General features: G+C 47.2%; 1 protein-coding gene across 1 annotated transcript in view; it reads right to left on the reverse strand.

Annotated features, from left to right (window-relative positions):
* Window positions 1–6,870: 6,870 nt before the first annotated feature.
* The window catches only part of frmd3 (FERM domain containing 3), a 91,302-nt gene continuing 80,280 nt past the window's right edge, over window positions 6,871–17,892 (reverse strand). Inside the window, exons 14-15 of the mRNA XM_038996919.1 lie at window positions 12,708–13,592; window positions 6,871–7,562 (exon numbers count right to left, since the gene is read on the reverse strand). Coding sequence (XP_038852847.1) covers window positions 6,871–7,562; window positions 12,708–13,592 — 1,577 coding nt within the window. The remainder of the gene's footprint in view (window positions 7,563–12,707; window positions 13,593–17,892) is intronic.

The following is a 17,892-nucleotide window of genomic DNA, read 5'->3' on the forward strand; positions in this document are numbered from 1 at the left end:
CCTTTAATTAATCTTATTTGCCAATATTATTAAAATATCGTGATATGTTTTCTGATTGAAGGTCGCGCTAATTTCAAAAGTGTACATGCTCTTTTATGTTCAATAAATTAATTAACTTAACAGTACACCATATTTCAATATATATTCATTTGGGGGCTTTATTGTGGCAGTATTAACATATAAAACAAGCATGTTTTTCTTTGAACATACAAACATTCAAAATTCACTTTACAAAGTTCATAAGGCTTTGTGTTCCAGCAGTGGTAAAACAACTGAAAACTTGCTCTTTTTTTCAATTACTCCCAGAGTTGTTTTAAAAGAGACCGAATAACAAAAACAAGTCCTAAGAACTGATAACAACAAACAGCTACGGAGGGTAACGCTGCTATCCGTGCAAAACACGTTACATGCCCATTTAACATCGAAATAATCTATGAAAGAACATCTCCTTCCATCTGTACCATGTGATGTCTTACAGGTTTGCATATACGTGTCATACACCTGGACGATCTTCATCCATTTTGCATTTTTTAAATCAGATCACTTAAGAGAAAGTGGGTGGTACGTATGACATCAACTCATGTGATTGCATGTTGTTTTTTAATCACAGTATTTGTGCCGAGCAGTCTTGATGGCCAAATCAGCAGTGTATAAATTGCATTTCAGTCTTTCAACTTGTGATGACATAGCTTTATCACTAGCATGGTACTTTCAACCCTTAGTCCTAAAACACTGATTGAAAAACATTAAAAACAAACTAAACATGTTCTGTAGCTCAAATAAAAGAGCTTCATTGTGGGCAGTTTCCCTGCTAAGAAAACATTATAGAAAGGCTGAGAAATAGATAATACAAAGGATAATGCTACGGTGTTATTGGGCTTTAGAACTTTATCGTCCACAGAATACCACGGCCTTTGTCATAGGCCGACTTGTTATGATATGGATAACATGATGTGTGTGTCCATGCTAACATCATCAGTGACATCTGTTAGCAATAAGGTCAAGTGTTAGACATCTAGCTATGTTTATGGTCACAGACACATAAAAGCAACCTATTCTACTTGAGACACAATTCCAAATGGACAATAGTCCCCGTGTTGTGAAATGCAGTATCAAACGTGCTGGATTTAAATCAAATGAATCTGCTAAACTGGTTTATGGTTCTACATGATCACTGGTTTCATTATGCATTTCATCTGACCATCATTATATCATTTAATTTCTTGCCATCTGATTGACTTCTTTTAATGCCCCAAAAATTTCAGCCGTACAATTGGCTTCTAGTGTCTTTCAGAATAACGAACGCTGAACTGAAAACCCCCTACACCTTGCACAACGCCACTCGAGGTTATTCTGTGCACTACCCACTGTCCTTGCTAAAATATGGATGTCGTGCATGCATCTAAGCTGGAAGGTAACCTACACATGGGTCGCTTATAAGGGAAAGACACCAAGAAAGAAAGTTCTGCACCACGATTGGCTTTTCTCTATATAGCAGTATTTACAGATGAAGGCATGCAGTCTGCAGTTCAGAGCTCATCCACGGTATGAGTGAGGTCAGGCCCACTAAAGGGTGTGGCCTATTAACAAAGTACTGACGCTAGGGCATGTCTTTTTGTACATGTGTATACATTAGGCCTATACATTGTGTTATACTTGTGTGTGTGTGTGTGTGTGTGTGTGTGGGGGGGGTGTGTGGGGGGGTGTACCTTGAAGTGTGTAATGTCTCTGAGAAAAAGCAGACAAGTATGTTTTGAAGTCAGTGCCGTGAGAGAACATCTCCTTGGTTCAGCCCACTGTTTAAAGCTGGTTACGCATAACGTTATCGTTTATTAACATGAAAACACATTTGATGATTACACTGTGGCTAATAGAATAGGGGTAATGAGAGTGATTTCTGTGGTCATCCTATAGTACTACAGACGAGTTAAATACATTGTGGGTCATTAGAGTACTTGTAAATTGGGACCAGAAGATTGAGCTGTGACAATGAGTCAGTGCCTGTGTGTTAGAGAATAAAGATACAGAATTGAACTGACATTTATGGCTACAAACCTGTTGAGATATAATGATAGGGTTAATTAAAGGATATTTTATATTCACAAAATGTTTACGACTATAAAGTAAGTTGTGTGTTTCAATGTGGTGTTTGTTTAGATCATATTGTGTTTGCACACACAGAGACATAATTCAACGTGCGTATGTCCTTTCCTGAGAATACGGTCCAAATTGATATACACTCAGTGGCCAGTTTATTAGGTTCACCCCGTTCACGAAAATGATTCGCTCCTACAGATAGTGAGTCAGGTGGCCGTGTCTTGCTGTATAAAGCAGGCAGGCAGACAGGCAGGGAGGCATTCAGTTACTGTTCCATTGAATGTTAGAATGGGCAAAACCAGTGCCCTAAGTGACTTTGTGCGTGCTATGATCGTAGGAGCTAGGTGCGCTGGTTCCAGTATCTCAAGAATGGACAGCCTCCTGGGCTTTTCACGCATTACACTGTCTAGGGTTCACCGAGAATAGTGCGACAACAAAAAACATCCAGTCAGCGGAGGTCCTGTGGGTGAAAACAGCTCATTGATGAGAAGTCGAAGGAGAATGGCAAGAATCGTGCAAGTTAACAGGCGGGCCACAAACAGACATATAACAGCGCAGTACAACAGTGGTGTGCAGAACGGCATCTCAGAATGGACAACTCATCGGTCCTTGTCACGGATGGACATTGCAGCAGACGACCACACCACTCCTATCAGCTAAAAACAAGAAGAAGCAGCTCCAGTGGGCACGCGATGATGAACACTGGACAATTGAGGAGTGGAAAACATTGCCTTGTCCGACGAATCACGGTTTCTGTTGCATCATGCTTATGGCAGAGTCAGGATTCAGCTTAAGCAGCATGAGTCCATTGCCCCATCCTGCCTGGTGTTAACGGTACAGGCTGGTGGCGGTGGTGTGATGGTGTGGGGAATGTTTTCCTGGCACACGTTAGGTCCCTTGATATCAATTGAGAAACATTTCTATGCTCTGAAGAATTCAGGCTGTTCTGGGGGCTAGATGGGTATACCTAATAAACTGGCCATTAAGTGTATTTTGCTATTTCGGCTGATCAGAATTCTGTTCATGTAATCATCCTGTATTATCTTTCACTCACAACCAATTAATCTGAACATGTTTTTCCCAAACAAACATCTGTTTCTCTCAATATTACTGTAATAAGTAGATATTAGACTGACAGCTGTACGGCCCTCCCATTCAAACCATCACTTACCAATCATCTGCCACGATACTTCCCCAATATCTTACTAATGCATCATCTTATTGGTCAACCACTACAATCATAAAATAACAGCCATGAATGACTTTCCTTTTTTATACAGCCTGGCATTTCAGTTCCGACTGACCATTAGATATACAGTGCCTTCGGAAAGTTTTCAGACCCCTTGCCTTTTTCCACCTTTTGTTACGTTACAGCCTTATTCTAAAATGGATTTAATAAATAAAAATCCTCAGCAATCTACACACAATACCCCATAATGACAAAGTGAAAACAGTTTTTAAAAATGTTTGCAAATTTAACAAAAATAAAAACCAGAAATACCTTATTTACATAAGTATTCATACCCTTTGCTATGAGACTCGAAATTGAGCTCAGGTGCATCCTGTTTCCATTGATCATCCTTGAGATATTTCTACAACTTGATGGGAGTCCACCTGTGGTAAATTTAATTGATTGGACATGATGTGGAAAGGCACACTCCTGTCTATATAAGGTCCCACAGTTGACAGTGCATGTTAGAGCAAAAACCAAGCCATGAGATCGAAGGAATTGATCTCAGATCTGGGGAAGAATACCCCCAAAAATTCTGCAGCATTGAAGGTCCCCAAGAACACAGTGGCCTTCATCATTCTTAAATAGAAGACGTTTGGAACCACCAAGACTCTTCCTAGAGTTGGCTGCCAGGCCAAACTGAGCAATCGGGGTAGAAGGGCCTTGGTCAGGGAGGTTACCATGAGCCCAATGGTCACTCTGACAGAGTTTTGGAGTTCCTCTGTGGAGATAGGAGAACCTTACAGAAGGACAACCATCTCTGCAGCACTCTATCAATCAGGCCTTTATGGTAGAGTGGCCAGACGGAAGCCACTCCTTAGTAAAACACACATGACAGCCCGCTTGGAGTTTGCCAAAAGGCACCTAAAGACCAAGATTTAACTCTTTGGCCTGAATGCCAAGTGTCACATCTGGAGGAAACCTGGCACCATCACTAAGGTAAAGCACGGTGGAGGCAGCTTCATGCTGTGGGGATGTTTTTCAGCGGCAGGGACTGGGAGACTGGTCAGGACTGAGAGAAAGATGAATGGAGCAAAGTACAGAGAGATCCTTGATGAAAACCTGCTTCAGAGCGCTCAGGACCTCAGACTGGGCGAAGGTTCACCTTCAAACAGGACAACAACCCTAAGCACACAGCCAAGACAACGCAGGAGTGGCTTCGGGACAAGTCTCTGAATGTCCTTGAGTGGCCCAGCCAGAGCCCGGACTTGAACCCGATCGAACATCTTTGGAGAGACCTGAAAATAGCTGTGCAGCAACTCTCCCCATCCAACCTGACGGGGCTTGAGAAGATCTGCAGAGAAGAATTGGAGAAACTCCCCAAATACAGGTATAGCGTCATACCCAAGAAGACTCGAGGCTGTAATCGCTGCCAAAGGTACTTCAACAAAGTAGTGACTAAACGGTCTGAATAATCATGTAAATGTGATATTTCTGTTCTTTATTTTTAATAAATTAACAACAATTTCTAAAAACCTGTTTTTGCTTTGTCATTATTGGGCATGGTATGCAGATTGATGAGGGAAAAAAACGATTTAATCAATTTTAGAATAAGGCTGTAACCTAACAAAATGTGGAATAAGTCAAGGGGTCTTAATATTTTCCGAAAGGCACTGTATTCTACTGTTGCTAACATCACATATTACAACTTTTATGTTAAAACTCTCAAATCCACTTGCCAGGAGACTGACTGAAACCTTCAATAATATCACATTTAGTTCAACACAAACAGACAGTTAACCAAACCTGTGCCACCTGACTCCAATGACATCAGAGAATCTGAAACAGTTCATCTGTGTTGTAAAAGATTGTGCTATATCTTTGTAGTAAAACCCACGGTGCTACCAGTCAAGTCGAGTGACAGTAGTCTTTAAAAATAGTTGACTTTGACCCCCAACCCATAGCTTCAATAAACTTGTAAGTAGATCCTCTGACTGAAAAATTCCTGAAATACTTTGCATCACATTTATTTTTTACAAAACATTAAAAAGAACTTTAAAGATTTATTTTGATCAATATTCATTTTTTTGTTGTAAATATACATATATACACTATATATACAAAAGTATGTGGACACCCCTTCAAATGAGTGGATTGGGCTATTTCAGCCACACCCGTTGCTGTCAGGTGTATACAATCGAGCACACAGCCATGCAATGTCCATTGACAAACATTGGCAGTAGAATGGCCTGTACTGAAGAGCTCAGTGACTTTCAACGTGGCACCGTCATAGGATGCCACCTTTCCAACAAGTCAGTTCTTCAAATTTCTGCCCTGCTAGAGCTGCCCCGGTCAACTGTAAGTGCTGCTATTGTGAAGTGGAAACGTCTAGGAGCAACAATGGCTCAGCCGCGAAGTGGTAGTCCACACAAGCTCACAGAACGGGACCACCGAGTGCTCACTACCGAGTTCCAAACTGCCTCTGGAAGCAACGTCAGCACAAGAACTGTTTGTCGGGAGCTTCATGAAATGGGTTTCCATCCATAGACAAGCCTAAGATCCCCATGCACAATGCCAAGCGTCGGCTGGAGTGGTGTAAAGCTTGCCGCCATTCGACTCTGGAGTGATGAATCACTCTTCACCATCTGGCAGTCTGACGGACGAATCTGGGTTTGGCGGATCCCAGGAGAACGCTACCTGCCCGAATGCATAGTGCCAACTGTAAAGTTTGGTGGAGGAGGAATAATGATCTGGGGATGTTTTTCATGGTCAGGACTAGGCCCCTTAGTTCAAGTGAAGGGAAATCTTAATGCTACAGCATACAATGACATTCTAGAAGATTCTGTGCTTCCAACTTTGTGGCAACAGTTTTGGGAAGGCCCTTTCCCGTTTCAGCATGACAATGCCCCCATGCACGAAGCGAAGTCCATACAGAAATGGTTTGTCAAGATCAGTGGGGAAGAACTTGACTGGCCTGCACAGAGCCCTGACCTCAACCCCATCTAACACCTTTGGGATGAATTGGAACGCCGACTGTGAGCCAGGCCTAATTGCCCAACATCAGTGCCCGACCTCACTAATGTGCTTGTGGCTGAATGGAAGCAAGTCCCCGCAGCAATGTTCCAACATCTAGTGGAAAGCCTTCCCAGAAGAGTGGAGACTGTTATAGCAGCAAAGGGGGGACCAACTCCATATTAATGCCCATCATTTTGGATTGAAATGTTCGACAAGCAGGTGTCCACATACTTTTGGTCATGTAGTGTATCTATCTATAGGCTGTGCTGTTATGTTGCCAGTGATACAGGGTTGCTCTCAGATCTATGTTCTCTCTCTGTCCAGCCCACTCCGCCATTACTGACAGTGTCTGGGATCAATCACTGACTCTGTTATGAAGAGAAGAGTCAATCAAATGAGCTCCAGAGACATATTTGTCTTGTACCTACTAGAAAATCACTGTCCAATCACAACCAATACCCATCAGCTTGTCAGCATCAGGAGCGAGCAGACAGAAACATGGTACAGAGTGAAAGCAACCCTCCCTCAACTTCCCTCCTCTTCCTACTCCTCCATTTCTCTTTCCACTCCTGTGTCTCCTCTCCTCTTCAGTCCCATCCCAGCCTCTCCATGGCCATGCTGATCTTACAGAGGATCCAGCGGCGCAGCGGGCAGTAGTACTCGTAGTGGAACTGCTCAAACTCCGGTGTCTGCCTGATCTCGTGCAAAAACGACACGTCTATGTCCGACTCCAGCAGCAGCAGCAGCATCGGTACGGCAACCAGCAGCACCCCTACCACCATGGCGATGAGGCGGACCGCGCTCAGCACCCACGTGTTCACCCGCTCATTCCTCGTCAGGAGGCGAAGCCCGCTACCTAGCATGCTCCTCCCCACCACACGTGCACGCTCGAAGGCACGGTCACGCACCCTCTCGGCCATCAGCTGGGCCTGGATGTCAGGGTCAGCATGTAGCTCTCTCAGCAGGCGAGCAGGGCTCTGGATGGGGCTCTGGAACAGCAGGTCAACCCCTCCCTGGCCGTCGTCCACCGGCGTGGGCAGCATGCTGGCACAGGGGTTGTACACCAACTCAGAGATGGTCAGGACTCCACTCGTCTCCTCTTCCTCCTCTTCCTCCTCATCCTCTTCCTGTCCATCTGCCTCCCCCCCAGCCCTGGTAGGGGCCTCCTCCTTGCGCTGCCCCAGAGCAGAGCCCTCCAGCCACTCTAGCTCTCGTTCCGTGGGGGTGGTAGATGGCTTCAGGGGAGACAAGTGAACAGAGTCCTTCAGAGCCAGTAGTCCTGTAAAAAGAGAGAGCCGATATTCACTTCATCGTATCCACTTATTTACCCTATTGAGTTCAGTGATAGGCTATCGAGTTTCATGTCAAAACCAATAGCTGATTGTAAAATAAATCTGGAGATTAACTGACTGGAGAATGTCGTCATCCTACAGCTTGGCTGGCTCCTCTGAGCTACAAAATAGCTGTCATTGGGTGCCCCTGCTCTTTCAGCCACTCCCTGAGATCACTACGGTGTGTTTGTGCATCCTTGTGCGTGCATCCGTATGTGTGTGTGTGCATGTGTGTGTGTGTGTGTGTGCATCTGTGTGTGTGTGTGTGTGTGTGCGTGCGTGCGTGCGTGCGTGTGTGTGTGTGTGTTTGTGTGTGTGTGTGTGTGTGCGTCTGTTTTAGAAAGTAATGGCAATAATAATCTGACAATAAAGAAGACGTAAGAGGCCATTAACCACAAACTCCAACACTAGAACACAGAACAGACTCCAACACTAGAACACAGAACAAACTCCATCACTAGAACACAGAACAGACTCCAACACTAGAACACAGAACAAACTCCAACACTAGAACACAGAACAGATTCCAACACTAGAACACAGAACAGACTCCAACACTAGAACACAGAACAGACTCCAACACTAGAACACAGAACAAACTCCAACACTAGAACACAGAACAGACTCCAACACTAGAACACAGAACAGACTCCAACACTAGAACACAGAACAGACTCCAACACTAGAACACAGAACAGACTCCAACACTAGAACACAGAACAGACTCCAACACTAGAACACAGAACAGACTCCAACACTAGAACACAGAACAGACTCCAACACTAGAACACAGAACAAACTCCATCACTAGAACACAGAACAGACTCCAACACTAGAACACAGAACAAACTCCAACACTAGAACACAGAACAGATTCCAACACTAGAACACAGAACAGACTCCAACACTAGAACACAGAACAGACTCCAACACTAGAACACAGAACAGACTCCAACACTAGAACACAGAACAGACTCCAACATTAGAACACAGAACAGACTCCAACACTAGAACACAGAACAGACTCCAACACTAGAACACAGAACAGACTCCAACACTAGAACACAGAACAGACTCCAACACTAGAACACAGAACTAACTCCAACACTAGAACACAGAACAGACTCCAACACTAGAACACAGAACAGACTCCAACACTAGAACACAGAACAGACTCCAACACTAGAACACAGAACAGACTCCAACACTAGAACACAGAACAGACTCCAACACTAGAACACAGAACAGACTCCAACACTAGAACACAGAACAGACTCCAACACTAGAACACAGAACAGACTCCAACACTAGAACACAGAACAGACTCCAACACCAGAACACAGAACAATCTCCAACACTAGAACACAGAACAGACTCCAACACTAGAACACAGAACAGACTCCAACACTAGAACACAGAACAGACTCCAACACTAGAACACAGAACAGACTCCAACACTAGAACACAGAACAAACTCCAACACTAGAACACAGAACAGACTCCAACACTAGAACACAGAACAGACTCCAACACTAGAACACAGAACAGACTCCAACACTAGAACACAGAACAGACTCCAACACTAGAACACAGAACAGACTCCAACACTAGAACACAGAACAGACTCCAACACCAGAACACAGAACAGACTCCAACACCAGAACACAGAACAGACTCCAACACCAGAACACAGAACAGACTCCAACACTAGAACACAGAACAGACTCCAACACTAGAACACAGAACACACTCCAACACCAGAACACAGAACAGACTCCAACACTAGAACACAGAACAGACTCCAACACCAGAACACAGAACAGACTCCAACACTAGAACACAGAACACACTCCAACACCAGAACACAGAACACACTCCAACACCAGAACACAGAACACACTCCAACACCAGAACACAGAACAGACTCCAACACTAGAACACAGAACAGACTCCAACACTAGAACACAGAACAGACTCCAACACTAGAACACAGAACAGACTCCAACACCAGAACACAGAACAGACTCCAACACTAGAACACAGAACAGACTCCAACACTAGAACACAGAACAGACTGAAACACTAGAACACAGAACAGACTCCAACACTAGAACACAGAACAGACTCCAACACTAGAACACAGAACAGACTCCAACACTAGAACACAGAACAGACTCCAACACTAGAACACAAAACAGACTCCAACACCAGAACACAGAACAGACTCCAACACTAGAACACAGAACAGACTCCAACACCAGAACACAGAACAGACTCCAACACTAGAACACAGAACAGACTCCAACACTAGAACACAGAACAGACTCCAACACTAGAACACAGAACAGACTCCAACACCAGAACACAGAACAGACTCCAACACTAGAACACAGAACAGACAGTGTGTGTACAGCACATCTTCATACCTCCTGAGGTGATAAAAGACTCAAGGCTGTGTTCAGTAGTTCAGAGGCATATCTGAAGCTTGAGCATACAGGATAATTATGTGTATATGTATATTGTGTTTGTGTATGTGTGTGTGTATGTGTTTGTGTATGTGTGTGCGTGTGTGTGTATGTGCTTGCGTGCGTGCGTGCGTGTGTGTATGTGTGTATGTGCGTGTGTGTGTGTGTGTGTGTGTGTGTGTGTGTGTGTGTGTGTGTGTGTGTGTGTGTGTGTGTGTGTGTGTGTGTGTGTGTGTGTGTGTGTGTGTGTGTGTGTGTGTGTGTGTGTATGTGTGTGTGTGTGTGTGTGTGTGTGTGTGTGTATGTGTGTATGTGTGGGTTTAAAATAGGCCCAGCTGTCTTCCTGCTGTGGATTAGGAAATGTCTCTGGGCTAAACTCCCAGTGATGTGTGACTCACTGCCAGTCTGCATTTCTCCCGTACCTCACAAGAGACATGATGGGCATACACATTCCCCATCTGCTGGGCCACTTCTAAGACAAACACACAGCGTATGAGCAATTTGTACATATTGTATAAAACACAATTCTTCATTAGGCTAAGACCACATCTACTGTAAGAGTATACAGCCAAACACACACATTTACTGAACCAACGAAACTGCTCAGTAACTATGCCAACGGATTCAAAGCTTTGGGCACAGAAAGTGAGTGAGTGAGTGAGTGAGTGAGAGAGAGAGAGGAAGAGCGAGAGGGGGCGGGGACTGTCCTGGAACAACGCGGTGACGGCTGCTATGGAAACAGCCAGAGTCAACAATGAGTTGGCGTGCAAATGACCTCAAAGCGATACAGTGGGCCCAGAGAGGGAGAGACAGAGAGGTGGAGGGGAGATGGAGAGAGGTGGAGGGGAGACAGAGAGGTGGAGGGGAGATGGGGAGAGGTGGAGAGGAGATGGAGAGAGGTGGAGGGGAGACACAGAGAGGTGGAGGGGAGATAGAGAGAGGTAGTGGGGAGAGAGGTGGAGGGGAGATGGAGAGAGGTGGAGGGAGGGAGAGAGGTGGAGGCGAGATGGAGAGAGGTGGAGGGGAGATGGAGAGAGCTGGAGGGGAGACAGAGAGGTGGAGGGGAGATGGAGAGAGGTGGAAGGGAGATATATAGAGCTGGAGGGGAGACAGAGAGACGGAGAGGAGACATATAGAGGTGGAGGGGAGACATAGAGAGAGGGAGGGGAGTTGGAGAGAGGTGGAGGGGAGATGGAGATAGGTGGAGGGCAGATGGAGAGAGCTGGAGGGGAGACAGATAGGTGGAGGGGAGAGAGAGAGATGGAGGGGAGAGAGAGAGGTGGAGGGGAGAGAGAGATGGAGGGTAGATGGAGCGAGGTGGAGGGGAGTAAGAGAGGTGGAGGGGAGAGCGAGAGAGGTGGAGGAGAGATGGAGAGAGGTGGAGGGGGAGAGAGAAAGGTTTAGGGGAGAGAGAGGTGGAGGGAAGACAGAGAGGTGGAGGGGAGATGGAGAGAGGTGGAGGGTAGATGTAGAGAGGTGGAGGGGAGAGAGAGAGAGGTGGAGGGGAGATAGAGAGAGATGGGGGGAGAGAGGTGGAGGGTAGATGTTTTGTCATTCTAGACACCTCATGGTGATCCTCTCCTTCAAGTCACCTGATCACTGAGGAGTGAGTCCTCTCCTTCAAGTCACCTGATCACTGAAGAGTGAGTCCTCTCCTTCAAGTCACCTGATCACTGAAGAGTGAGTCCTCTCCTTCAAGTCACCTGATCACTGAAGAGTGAGTCCTCTCCTTCAAGTCACCTGATCACTGAAGAGTGAGTCCTCTCCTTCAAGTCACCTGATCACTGAAGAGTGAGTCCTCTCCTTCAAGTCACCTGATCACTGAAAAGTGAGTCCTCTCCTTCAAGTCACCTGATCACTGAAGAGTGAGTCCTCTCCTTCAAGTCACCTGATCACTGAGGAGTGAGTGAGCCTCCCATATTAATGGAAGAGAGCTCACATAACAATCACCAGACACTCTCCCTCTATCCCCCTCCCTCCCTCGCTCTCTGTTACCCTATCATTTTAGCAGTAGATAATGTAATCACAGGTGGTTCTGTACTCAGATCAGGTGAAAGACTGAGCTGTTTGATTCCTGTAGCTCCTCCTCAACACACACACACACACACACACACACACACACACACACACACACACACACACACACACACACACACACACACACACACACACACACACACACACACACACACACACACACACACACACACACACACACACACACACACGGTTTTCCCCGCAATGTCCCGCCACTCTAGCCTTGTGAAACCAGACACCCCTCACACAGCAGCACAGAATGAAAGATGAGTTGAGTTCAGTCCCAGTTCCCAACAACAGAGACAGCAGAGCTCCATAAAACTATCACAGATACAGTGGACGCTCGTCACTGATGCTCCAGTCCAGCCAATGTCTCGTTCACACTAAACCATATACAGGCCATTAACAAACAACAGGCTCGACCCGACAACAACGGCAGTAAATCAGAGTTTATGGAGCAAGGTTAGAAAGACATGTTAACAGTGTACATTGTTAAATTGTTTTTTCCCCCCGGACTGTGACCCATACACTACTGATTATACACACACACACACACCCCCGCCCCTTCCCATTGATTCCATGGTTCCGTACCGGTTCCAGAAATGCGCTCCCCGTGGCCGAGCAGGCGTACATAGACGTCCCTGGCCGTGTGGTTGGCCATGCGGAGCTGCAGGTTGTGACTGGTGGTGATCTTTAACCGGCAGCGCACCGCATCTCCCCGCTCCTCCAGAACCTCCCCACAACCCACACCAAGGATCTCCTCTGCCTCCTCAACCAGCCCCTCACCCAGCCCCTCAACCAGCCCTTCACCCAGCTCCTCAACCAGCCCCTCACCCAGCTCCTCACCCAGCCCCTCACCCAGCCCTTCACCCAGCTCCTCAACCAGCCCCTCAACCAGCCCCTCACCCAGCCCCTCACCCAGCCCTTCACCCAGCTCCTCAACCAGCCCCTCAACCAGCCCCTCAACCAGCTCCTCACCCAGCTCCTCACCTAGCCCTTCACCCAGCTCCTCAACCAGCCCCTCAACCAGCCCCTCACCCAGCCCCTCACCCAGCCCTTCACCCAGCTCCTCAACCAGCCCCTCAACCAGCCCCTCAACCAGCTCCTCACCCAGCCCCTCAACCAGCCCTTCACCCAGCTCCTCACCCAGCCCTTCACCCAGCTCCTCAACCAGCCCCTCAACCAGCCCCTCACCCAGCCCCTCACCCAGCCCTTCACCCAGCTCCTCAACCAGCCCCTCAACCAGCCCCTCAACCAGCTCCTCACCCAGCTCCTCACCTAGCCCCTTACCCAGACTCTCACCCAGACCCTCAACCAGCCCATCACTCAGCCCCTCGCCCAGCCCCTCAACCAGCCCCTTACTCAGACCCTCACCCAGCCCCTCACCCAGCTCCTCAACCAGCCCCTCACCCAGCTCCTCACCCAGCTCCTCACCCAGCTCCTCAACCACGTCCGCCGGGGCGTGAGGGTCCCCGACTCCCCCACACCCCAGAGGGTCCCCGACTCTCAACCCAATATCTGCCTCATTCCTCTGCTCCAGAAGCTCCATGGCTACTTTGCTCCCCCGTTAACTCTGACCCAGCAGCGCCTCGACTCCCACACACACTGACTGACCGTCCTCTGAGCTCTGCACCAGGTTAACACGCATACACACACACAACTCTCCCAGATGACTTAAATGTCAGCAGTGTTAACAAAGACAGGGCATTAGGGGTGGATCATCCCAAAAGCAGGAGGGCCTATTTTTACACCCCTGGGCTTGCAGAGAGGGCCAGCTAATCTCTGACTGATTAGGGCTAGAGAGGCTAGGATAAAGGGGGGCCAGAGACACTAGGAGAGAGGGGGGCCAGAGTGGCAAGGAGAAAGGGAGGCCAGAGAGGCTAGGTGAGAGAGGGGGGCCAGAGAAGCTTGGTAGAGAGGGGGGGTCATAGAGGCTAGGAGAGAGGGGTGTCAGAAAGGTTAGGAGAGAGGGGTGCCAGAGTGATTAAGAGAGAGGGGGGCCAGGGGAGCTAGAAAGAGAGGGGGGTCAGAAAGGTTAGGAGAGAGGGGGGCCAGAGTGGTTAGGAGAGTGGGGGGCCAGGGTAGCTAGAAAGAGAGGGGGTCAGAAAGGTTAGGAGAGAGGGGGTCCATGGAGGTTAGGAGATAGGGGGGCCAGAATGGCTTGGTAGAGAGGGGGATCAGAGAGGATAGAAGAGAGGGGGATCAGAAAGGTTAGGAGAGAGGGGGGGCAGAGATGGGGGCCAGGGAACCTAGGAAGAGAGGGGGCCAGGGAACCTAGGGAGAGAGGGGGGCCAGGGAAGCTAGGGAGAGAGGGGGCCCATAGATGCTAGGGAGAGAGGGGGCGAGAGAAGCTAGGGAGAGAGGGGGGCCAGAGAGGTTAGGGAGAGAGGGGGCCAGAGAGGCTACGGAGAGGGGGGCACATACATGTTCACATCCCGTTATATTACCCATTCATGCTGATGCATATGAAGGGGTTTATGTTCCTAAAACCCCCTTAGGGCTATCAATTTAACAATCAAATGTATTTATGGAGCCCTTTTCAAACAAGCAGATGTCACAAAGTGCTTATACAGAAACCAAGCCTAAAACACCAGAGAGCAAGCAATGCAGATGTAGAGGCACGGTGGCTAGGAGAAACTCCCTAGAGAGGCAGGAGCCTAGAGAGGAACCAGGCTCTGAGGGGTGGCCAGTCCTCTTCCAGCCAGCCAGCCGACCAGCCAACCCGGCCCTGTGTAGTGGCCCTGGGGTAGACTAGACAGGCTGTGCTAGTCAGTCATAGGAGGCCTACAGAGACTACAGAGGCTCAGAGTCTGTAGGCCTGGTCAGCACCAACACCTGTTGCTGGTGACTGCTTCCTGCTCCGGCCCAGTCAGTCGAGAGGTGACAGATGAAATGGCCACTCTGGTAGTTCTTTAAAACCCAGCCAAGATCATTTTTTCCCGGCAGGCATATGCTGTAAATTGTCCTGGCAGGATGGTGGATAAGAAGCTGACTAGAGTGAGAATAGAGCCCTATGCGTGTAATAGCGTAATGCCCTAAATGGGAATGTGAAAGAGGGACGTTTGTGTGTATGTGTGTGTGTGTGTGTTAGAATCCAGGGGGTAACACCTTGGGGGTATAACTCAGAGGTAGAGACAGACCCCCTGGATGTCTCCTGATACCTCACCCCCGCTGACGGATGGCAAACACAAAGTATAAAAAAAACAAGTTCAGGTCAGTGGCGTAGACAGAAATCCGTTGGTGGGTGGGCCTGCAGAAATTTTTGGGGAAACAGCTAACATCCTGCAATTCTACACATTTTGCAAAGATAAAAATTTTCAGTTCATACTATTCTACACATATTAACATGAGGCTGAGAGAAAATGTTGCTTTTTTAAAGCTAATTTCCTGTAATTCCACACATTTTTCCATGGGGCAAAGAGGAAAATGTGCAGTTTTATAGCTAATTAAAGCTACAATATAGGTGTGTGGACTGTGATAAAGGCACTGGTTTATCAGCTGTGTTGTTTGCTAAATGAACTAATGAAGTAGACAGTGGCCTGGTACATACAGTGGGGCAAAAAAGTATTTAGTCAGCCACCAATTGTGCAAGTTCTCCCACTTAAAAAGATGAGAAAGGCCTGCAATTCTCATCATAGGTACACTTCAACTATGACAGACAAAATGAGAAAAGGATTTCCAGAAAATCACATTGTAGGATTTTTAATGAATTTATTTGCAAATTATGGTGGAAAATAAGTATTTGGTCAATAACAAAAGTTTATCTCAATACTTTGTTATATACCCTTTGTTGGCAATGACAGAGGTCAAACGTTTTCTATAAGTCTTCACAAGGTTTTCACACACTGTTGCTGGTATTTTGGCCCATTCCTCCATGCAGATCTCCTCTAGAGCAGTGATGTTTTGGGGCTGTTGCTGGGCAACATGGACTTTCAACTCCCTCCAAAGATTTTCTATGGAGTTGAGATCTGGAGACTGGCTAGGCCACTCCAGGACCTTGAAATGCTTCTTACGAAGCCACTCCTTCGTTGCCCGGGCGGTGTGTTTGGGATCATTGTCATGCTGAAAGACCCAGCCACGTTTCATCTTCAATGCCCTTGCTGATGGTAGGCTTTGTTACTTTGGTCCCAGCTCTCTGCAGGTCATTCACTAGGTCCCCCCGTGTGGTTCTGGGATTTTTGCTCACCGTTCTTGTGATCATTTTGACCCCACGGGGTGAGATCTTCCGTGGAGCCCAATATCGAGGTAGATTATCTGTGGTCTTGTATGTCTTCCATTTCCTAATAATTGCTCCCACAGTTGATTTCTTCAAACCAAGCTATTGCAGATTTAGTCTTCCCAGCCTGGTGCAGGTCTACAATCTTGTTTCTGGTGTCCTTTGACAAATCTTTGGTCTTGGCCATAGTGGAGTTTGGAGTGTGACTGTTTGAGGTTGTGGACAGGTGTCTTTTATACTGATAACAAGTTCAAACGTGCCATTAATACAGGTAACGAGTGGAGGACAGAGGAGCCTCTTAAAGAAGAAGTTACAGGTCTGTGAGAGACAGAAATCTTGCTTGTTTGTAGGTGACCAAATACTTATTTTCCACCATAATTTGCAAATAAATTCATTAAAAATCCCACAATGTGATTTTCTGGATTGTTTCCCCTCATTTTGTCTGTCATCGTTGAAGTGTACCTATGATGAAAATTACAGGCCTCTCTCATCTTTTTAAGTGGGAGAACTTGCACAATTGGTGGCTGACTAAATACTTTTTTGCCCCACTGTATATAGCTATAGAAGCACAGTGACATATGCCTCAGTCATATTGGTGGCTAATTGGGGGTGTGGCCTTCAGTTAATTATTTTTAGCCACCCATCCCATGAGAGTGAATGTAATTTTTGTTAATCTGCATGTCATTCCAGTGCAATGCTTGCTTTGACTTCTATCTGATGTGATTGCATATTTAGGTAACACTGACAAGTACAGGGCATTAAACAATATATGTCTGATTGGCCCACCCATACATAGAGTGGCTGGTTCAGGTTTCTGCCCTCTCTCCTCTCCTCCTTCCCCCCTATCTCCATCCCCCTCTCCCCTTTGCTCTTCTTCCCTCTCTCCTCGCCTCTCTCTTCTTCACCTCCCCCTCTCTTTCTTCCATCTCTGTTCCCCCCAAGGGCAGGTCTGGTCAGACAGCCTCCTGGGGGATAAACTGATCCTAGGCCAGTGTTAAGCCAGTGTCAGCAGTAGAGCTGATGGATTAGGCTCTGTGGTCCCTTGGCAGAACACTCTTATACTGACCCCTATATATACCACCGGCCTGTCAGTCCTAGTCTGGAACAACTAACGACCACTATACATACTACCAGCCTGTCAGTCCTAGTCTGGAACAACTAACGACCACTATACATACCACCGGCCTGTCAGTCCTAGTCTGGAACAACTAACGACCACTATACATACTACCGGCCTGTCAGTCCTAGTCTGGAACAACTAACGACCACTATACATACCACCGGCCTGTCAGTCCTAGTCTGGAACAACTAACGACCACTATACATACTACCGGCCTGTCAGTCCTAGTCTGGAACAACTAACGACCACTATACATACTACCGGCCTGTCAGTCCTAGTCTGGAACAACTAACGACCACTATACATACTACCGGCCTGTCAGTCCTAGTCTGGAACAACTAACGACCACTATACATACTACCGGCCTGTCAGTCCTAGTCTGGAACAACTAACGACCACTATACATACTACCGGCCTGTCAGTCCTAGTCTGGAACAACT

This window comes from Salvelinus namaycush, chromosome 1 (genome assembly GCF_016432855.1).
Source record: "Salvelinus namaycush isolate Seneca chromosome 1, SaNama_1.0, whole genome shotgun sequence".
Taxonomy (NCBI): Eukaryota; Metazoa; Chordata; class Actinopteri; order Salmoniformes; family Salmonidae; genus Salvelinus; species Salvelinus namaycush.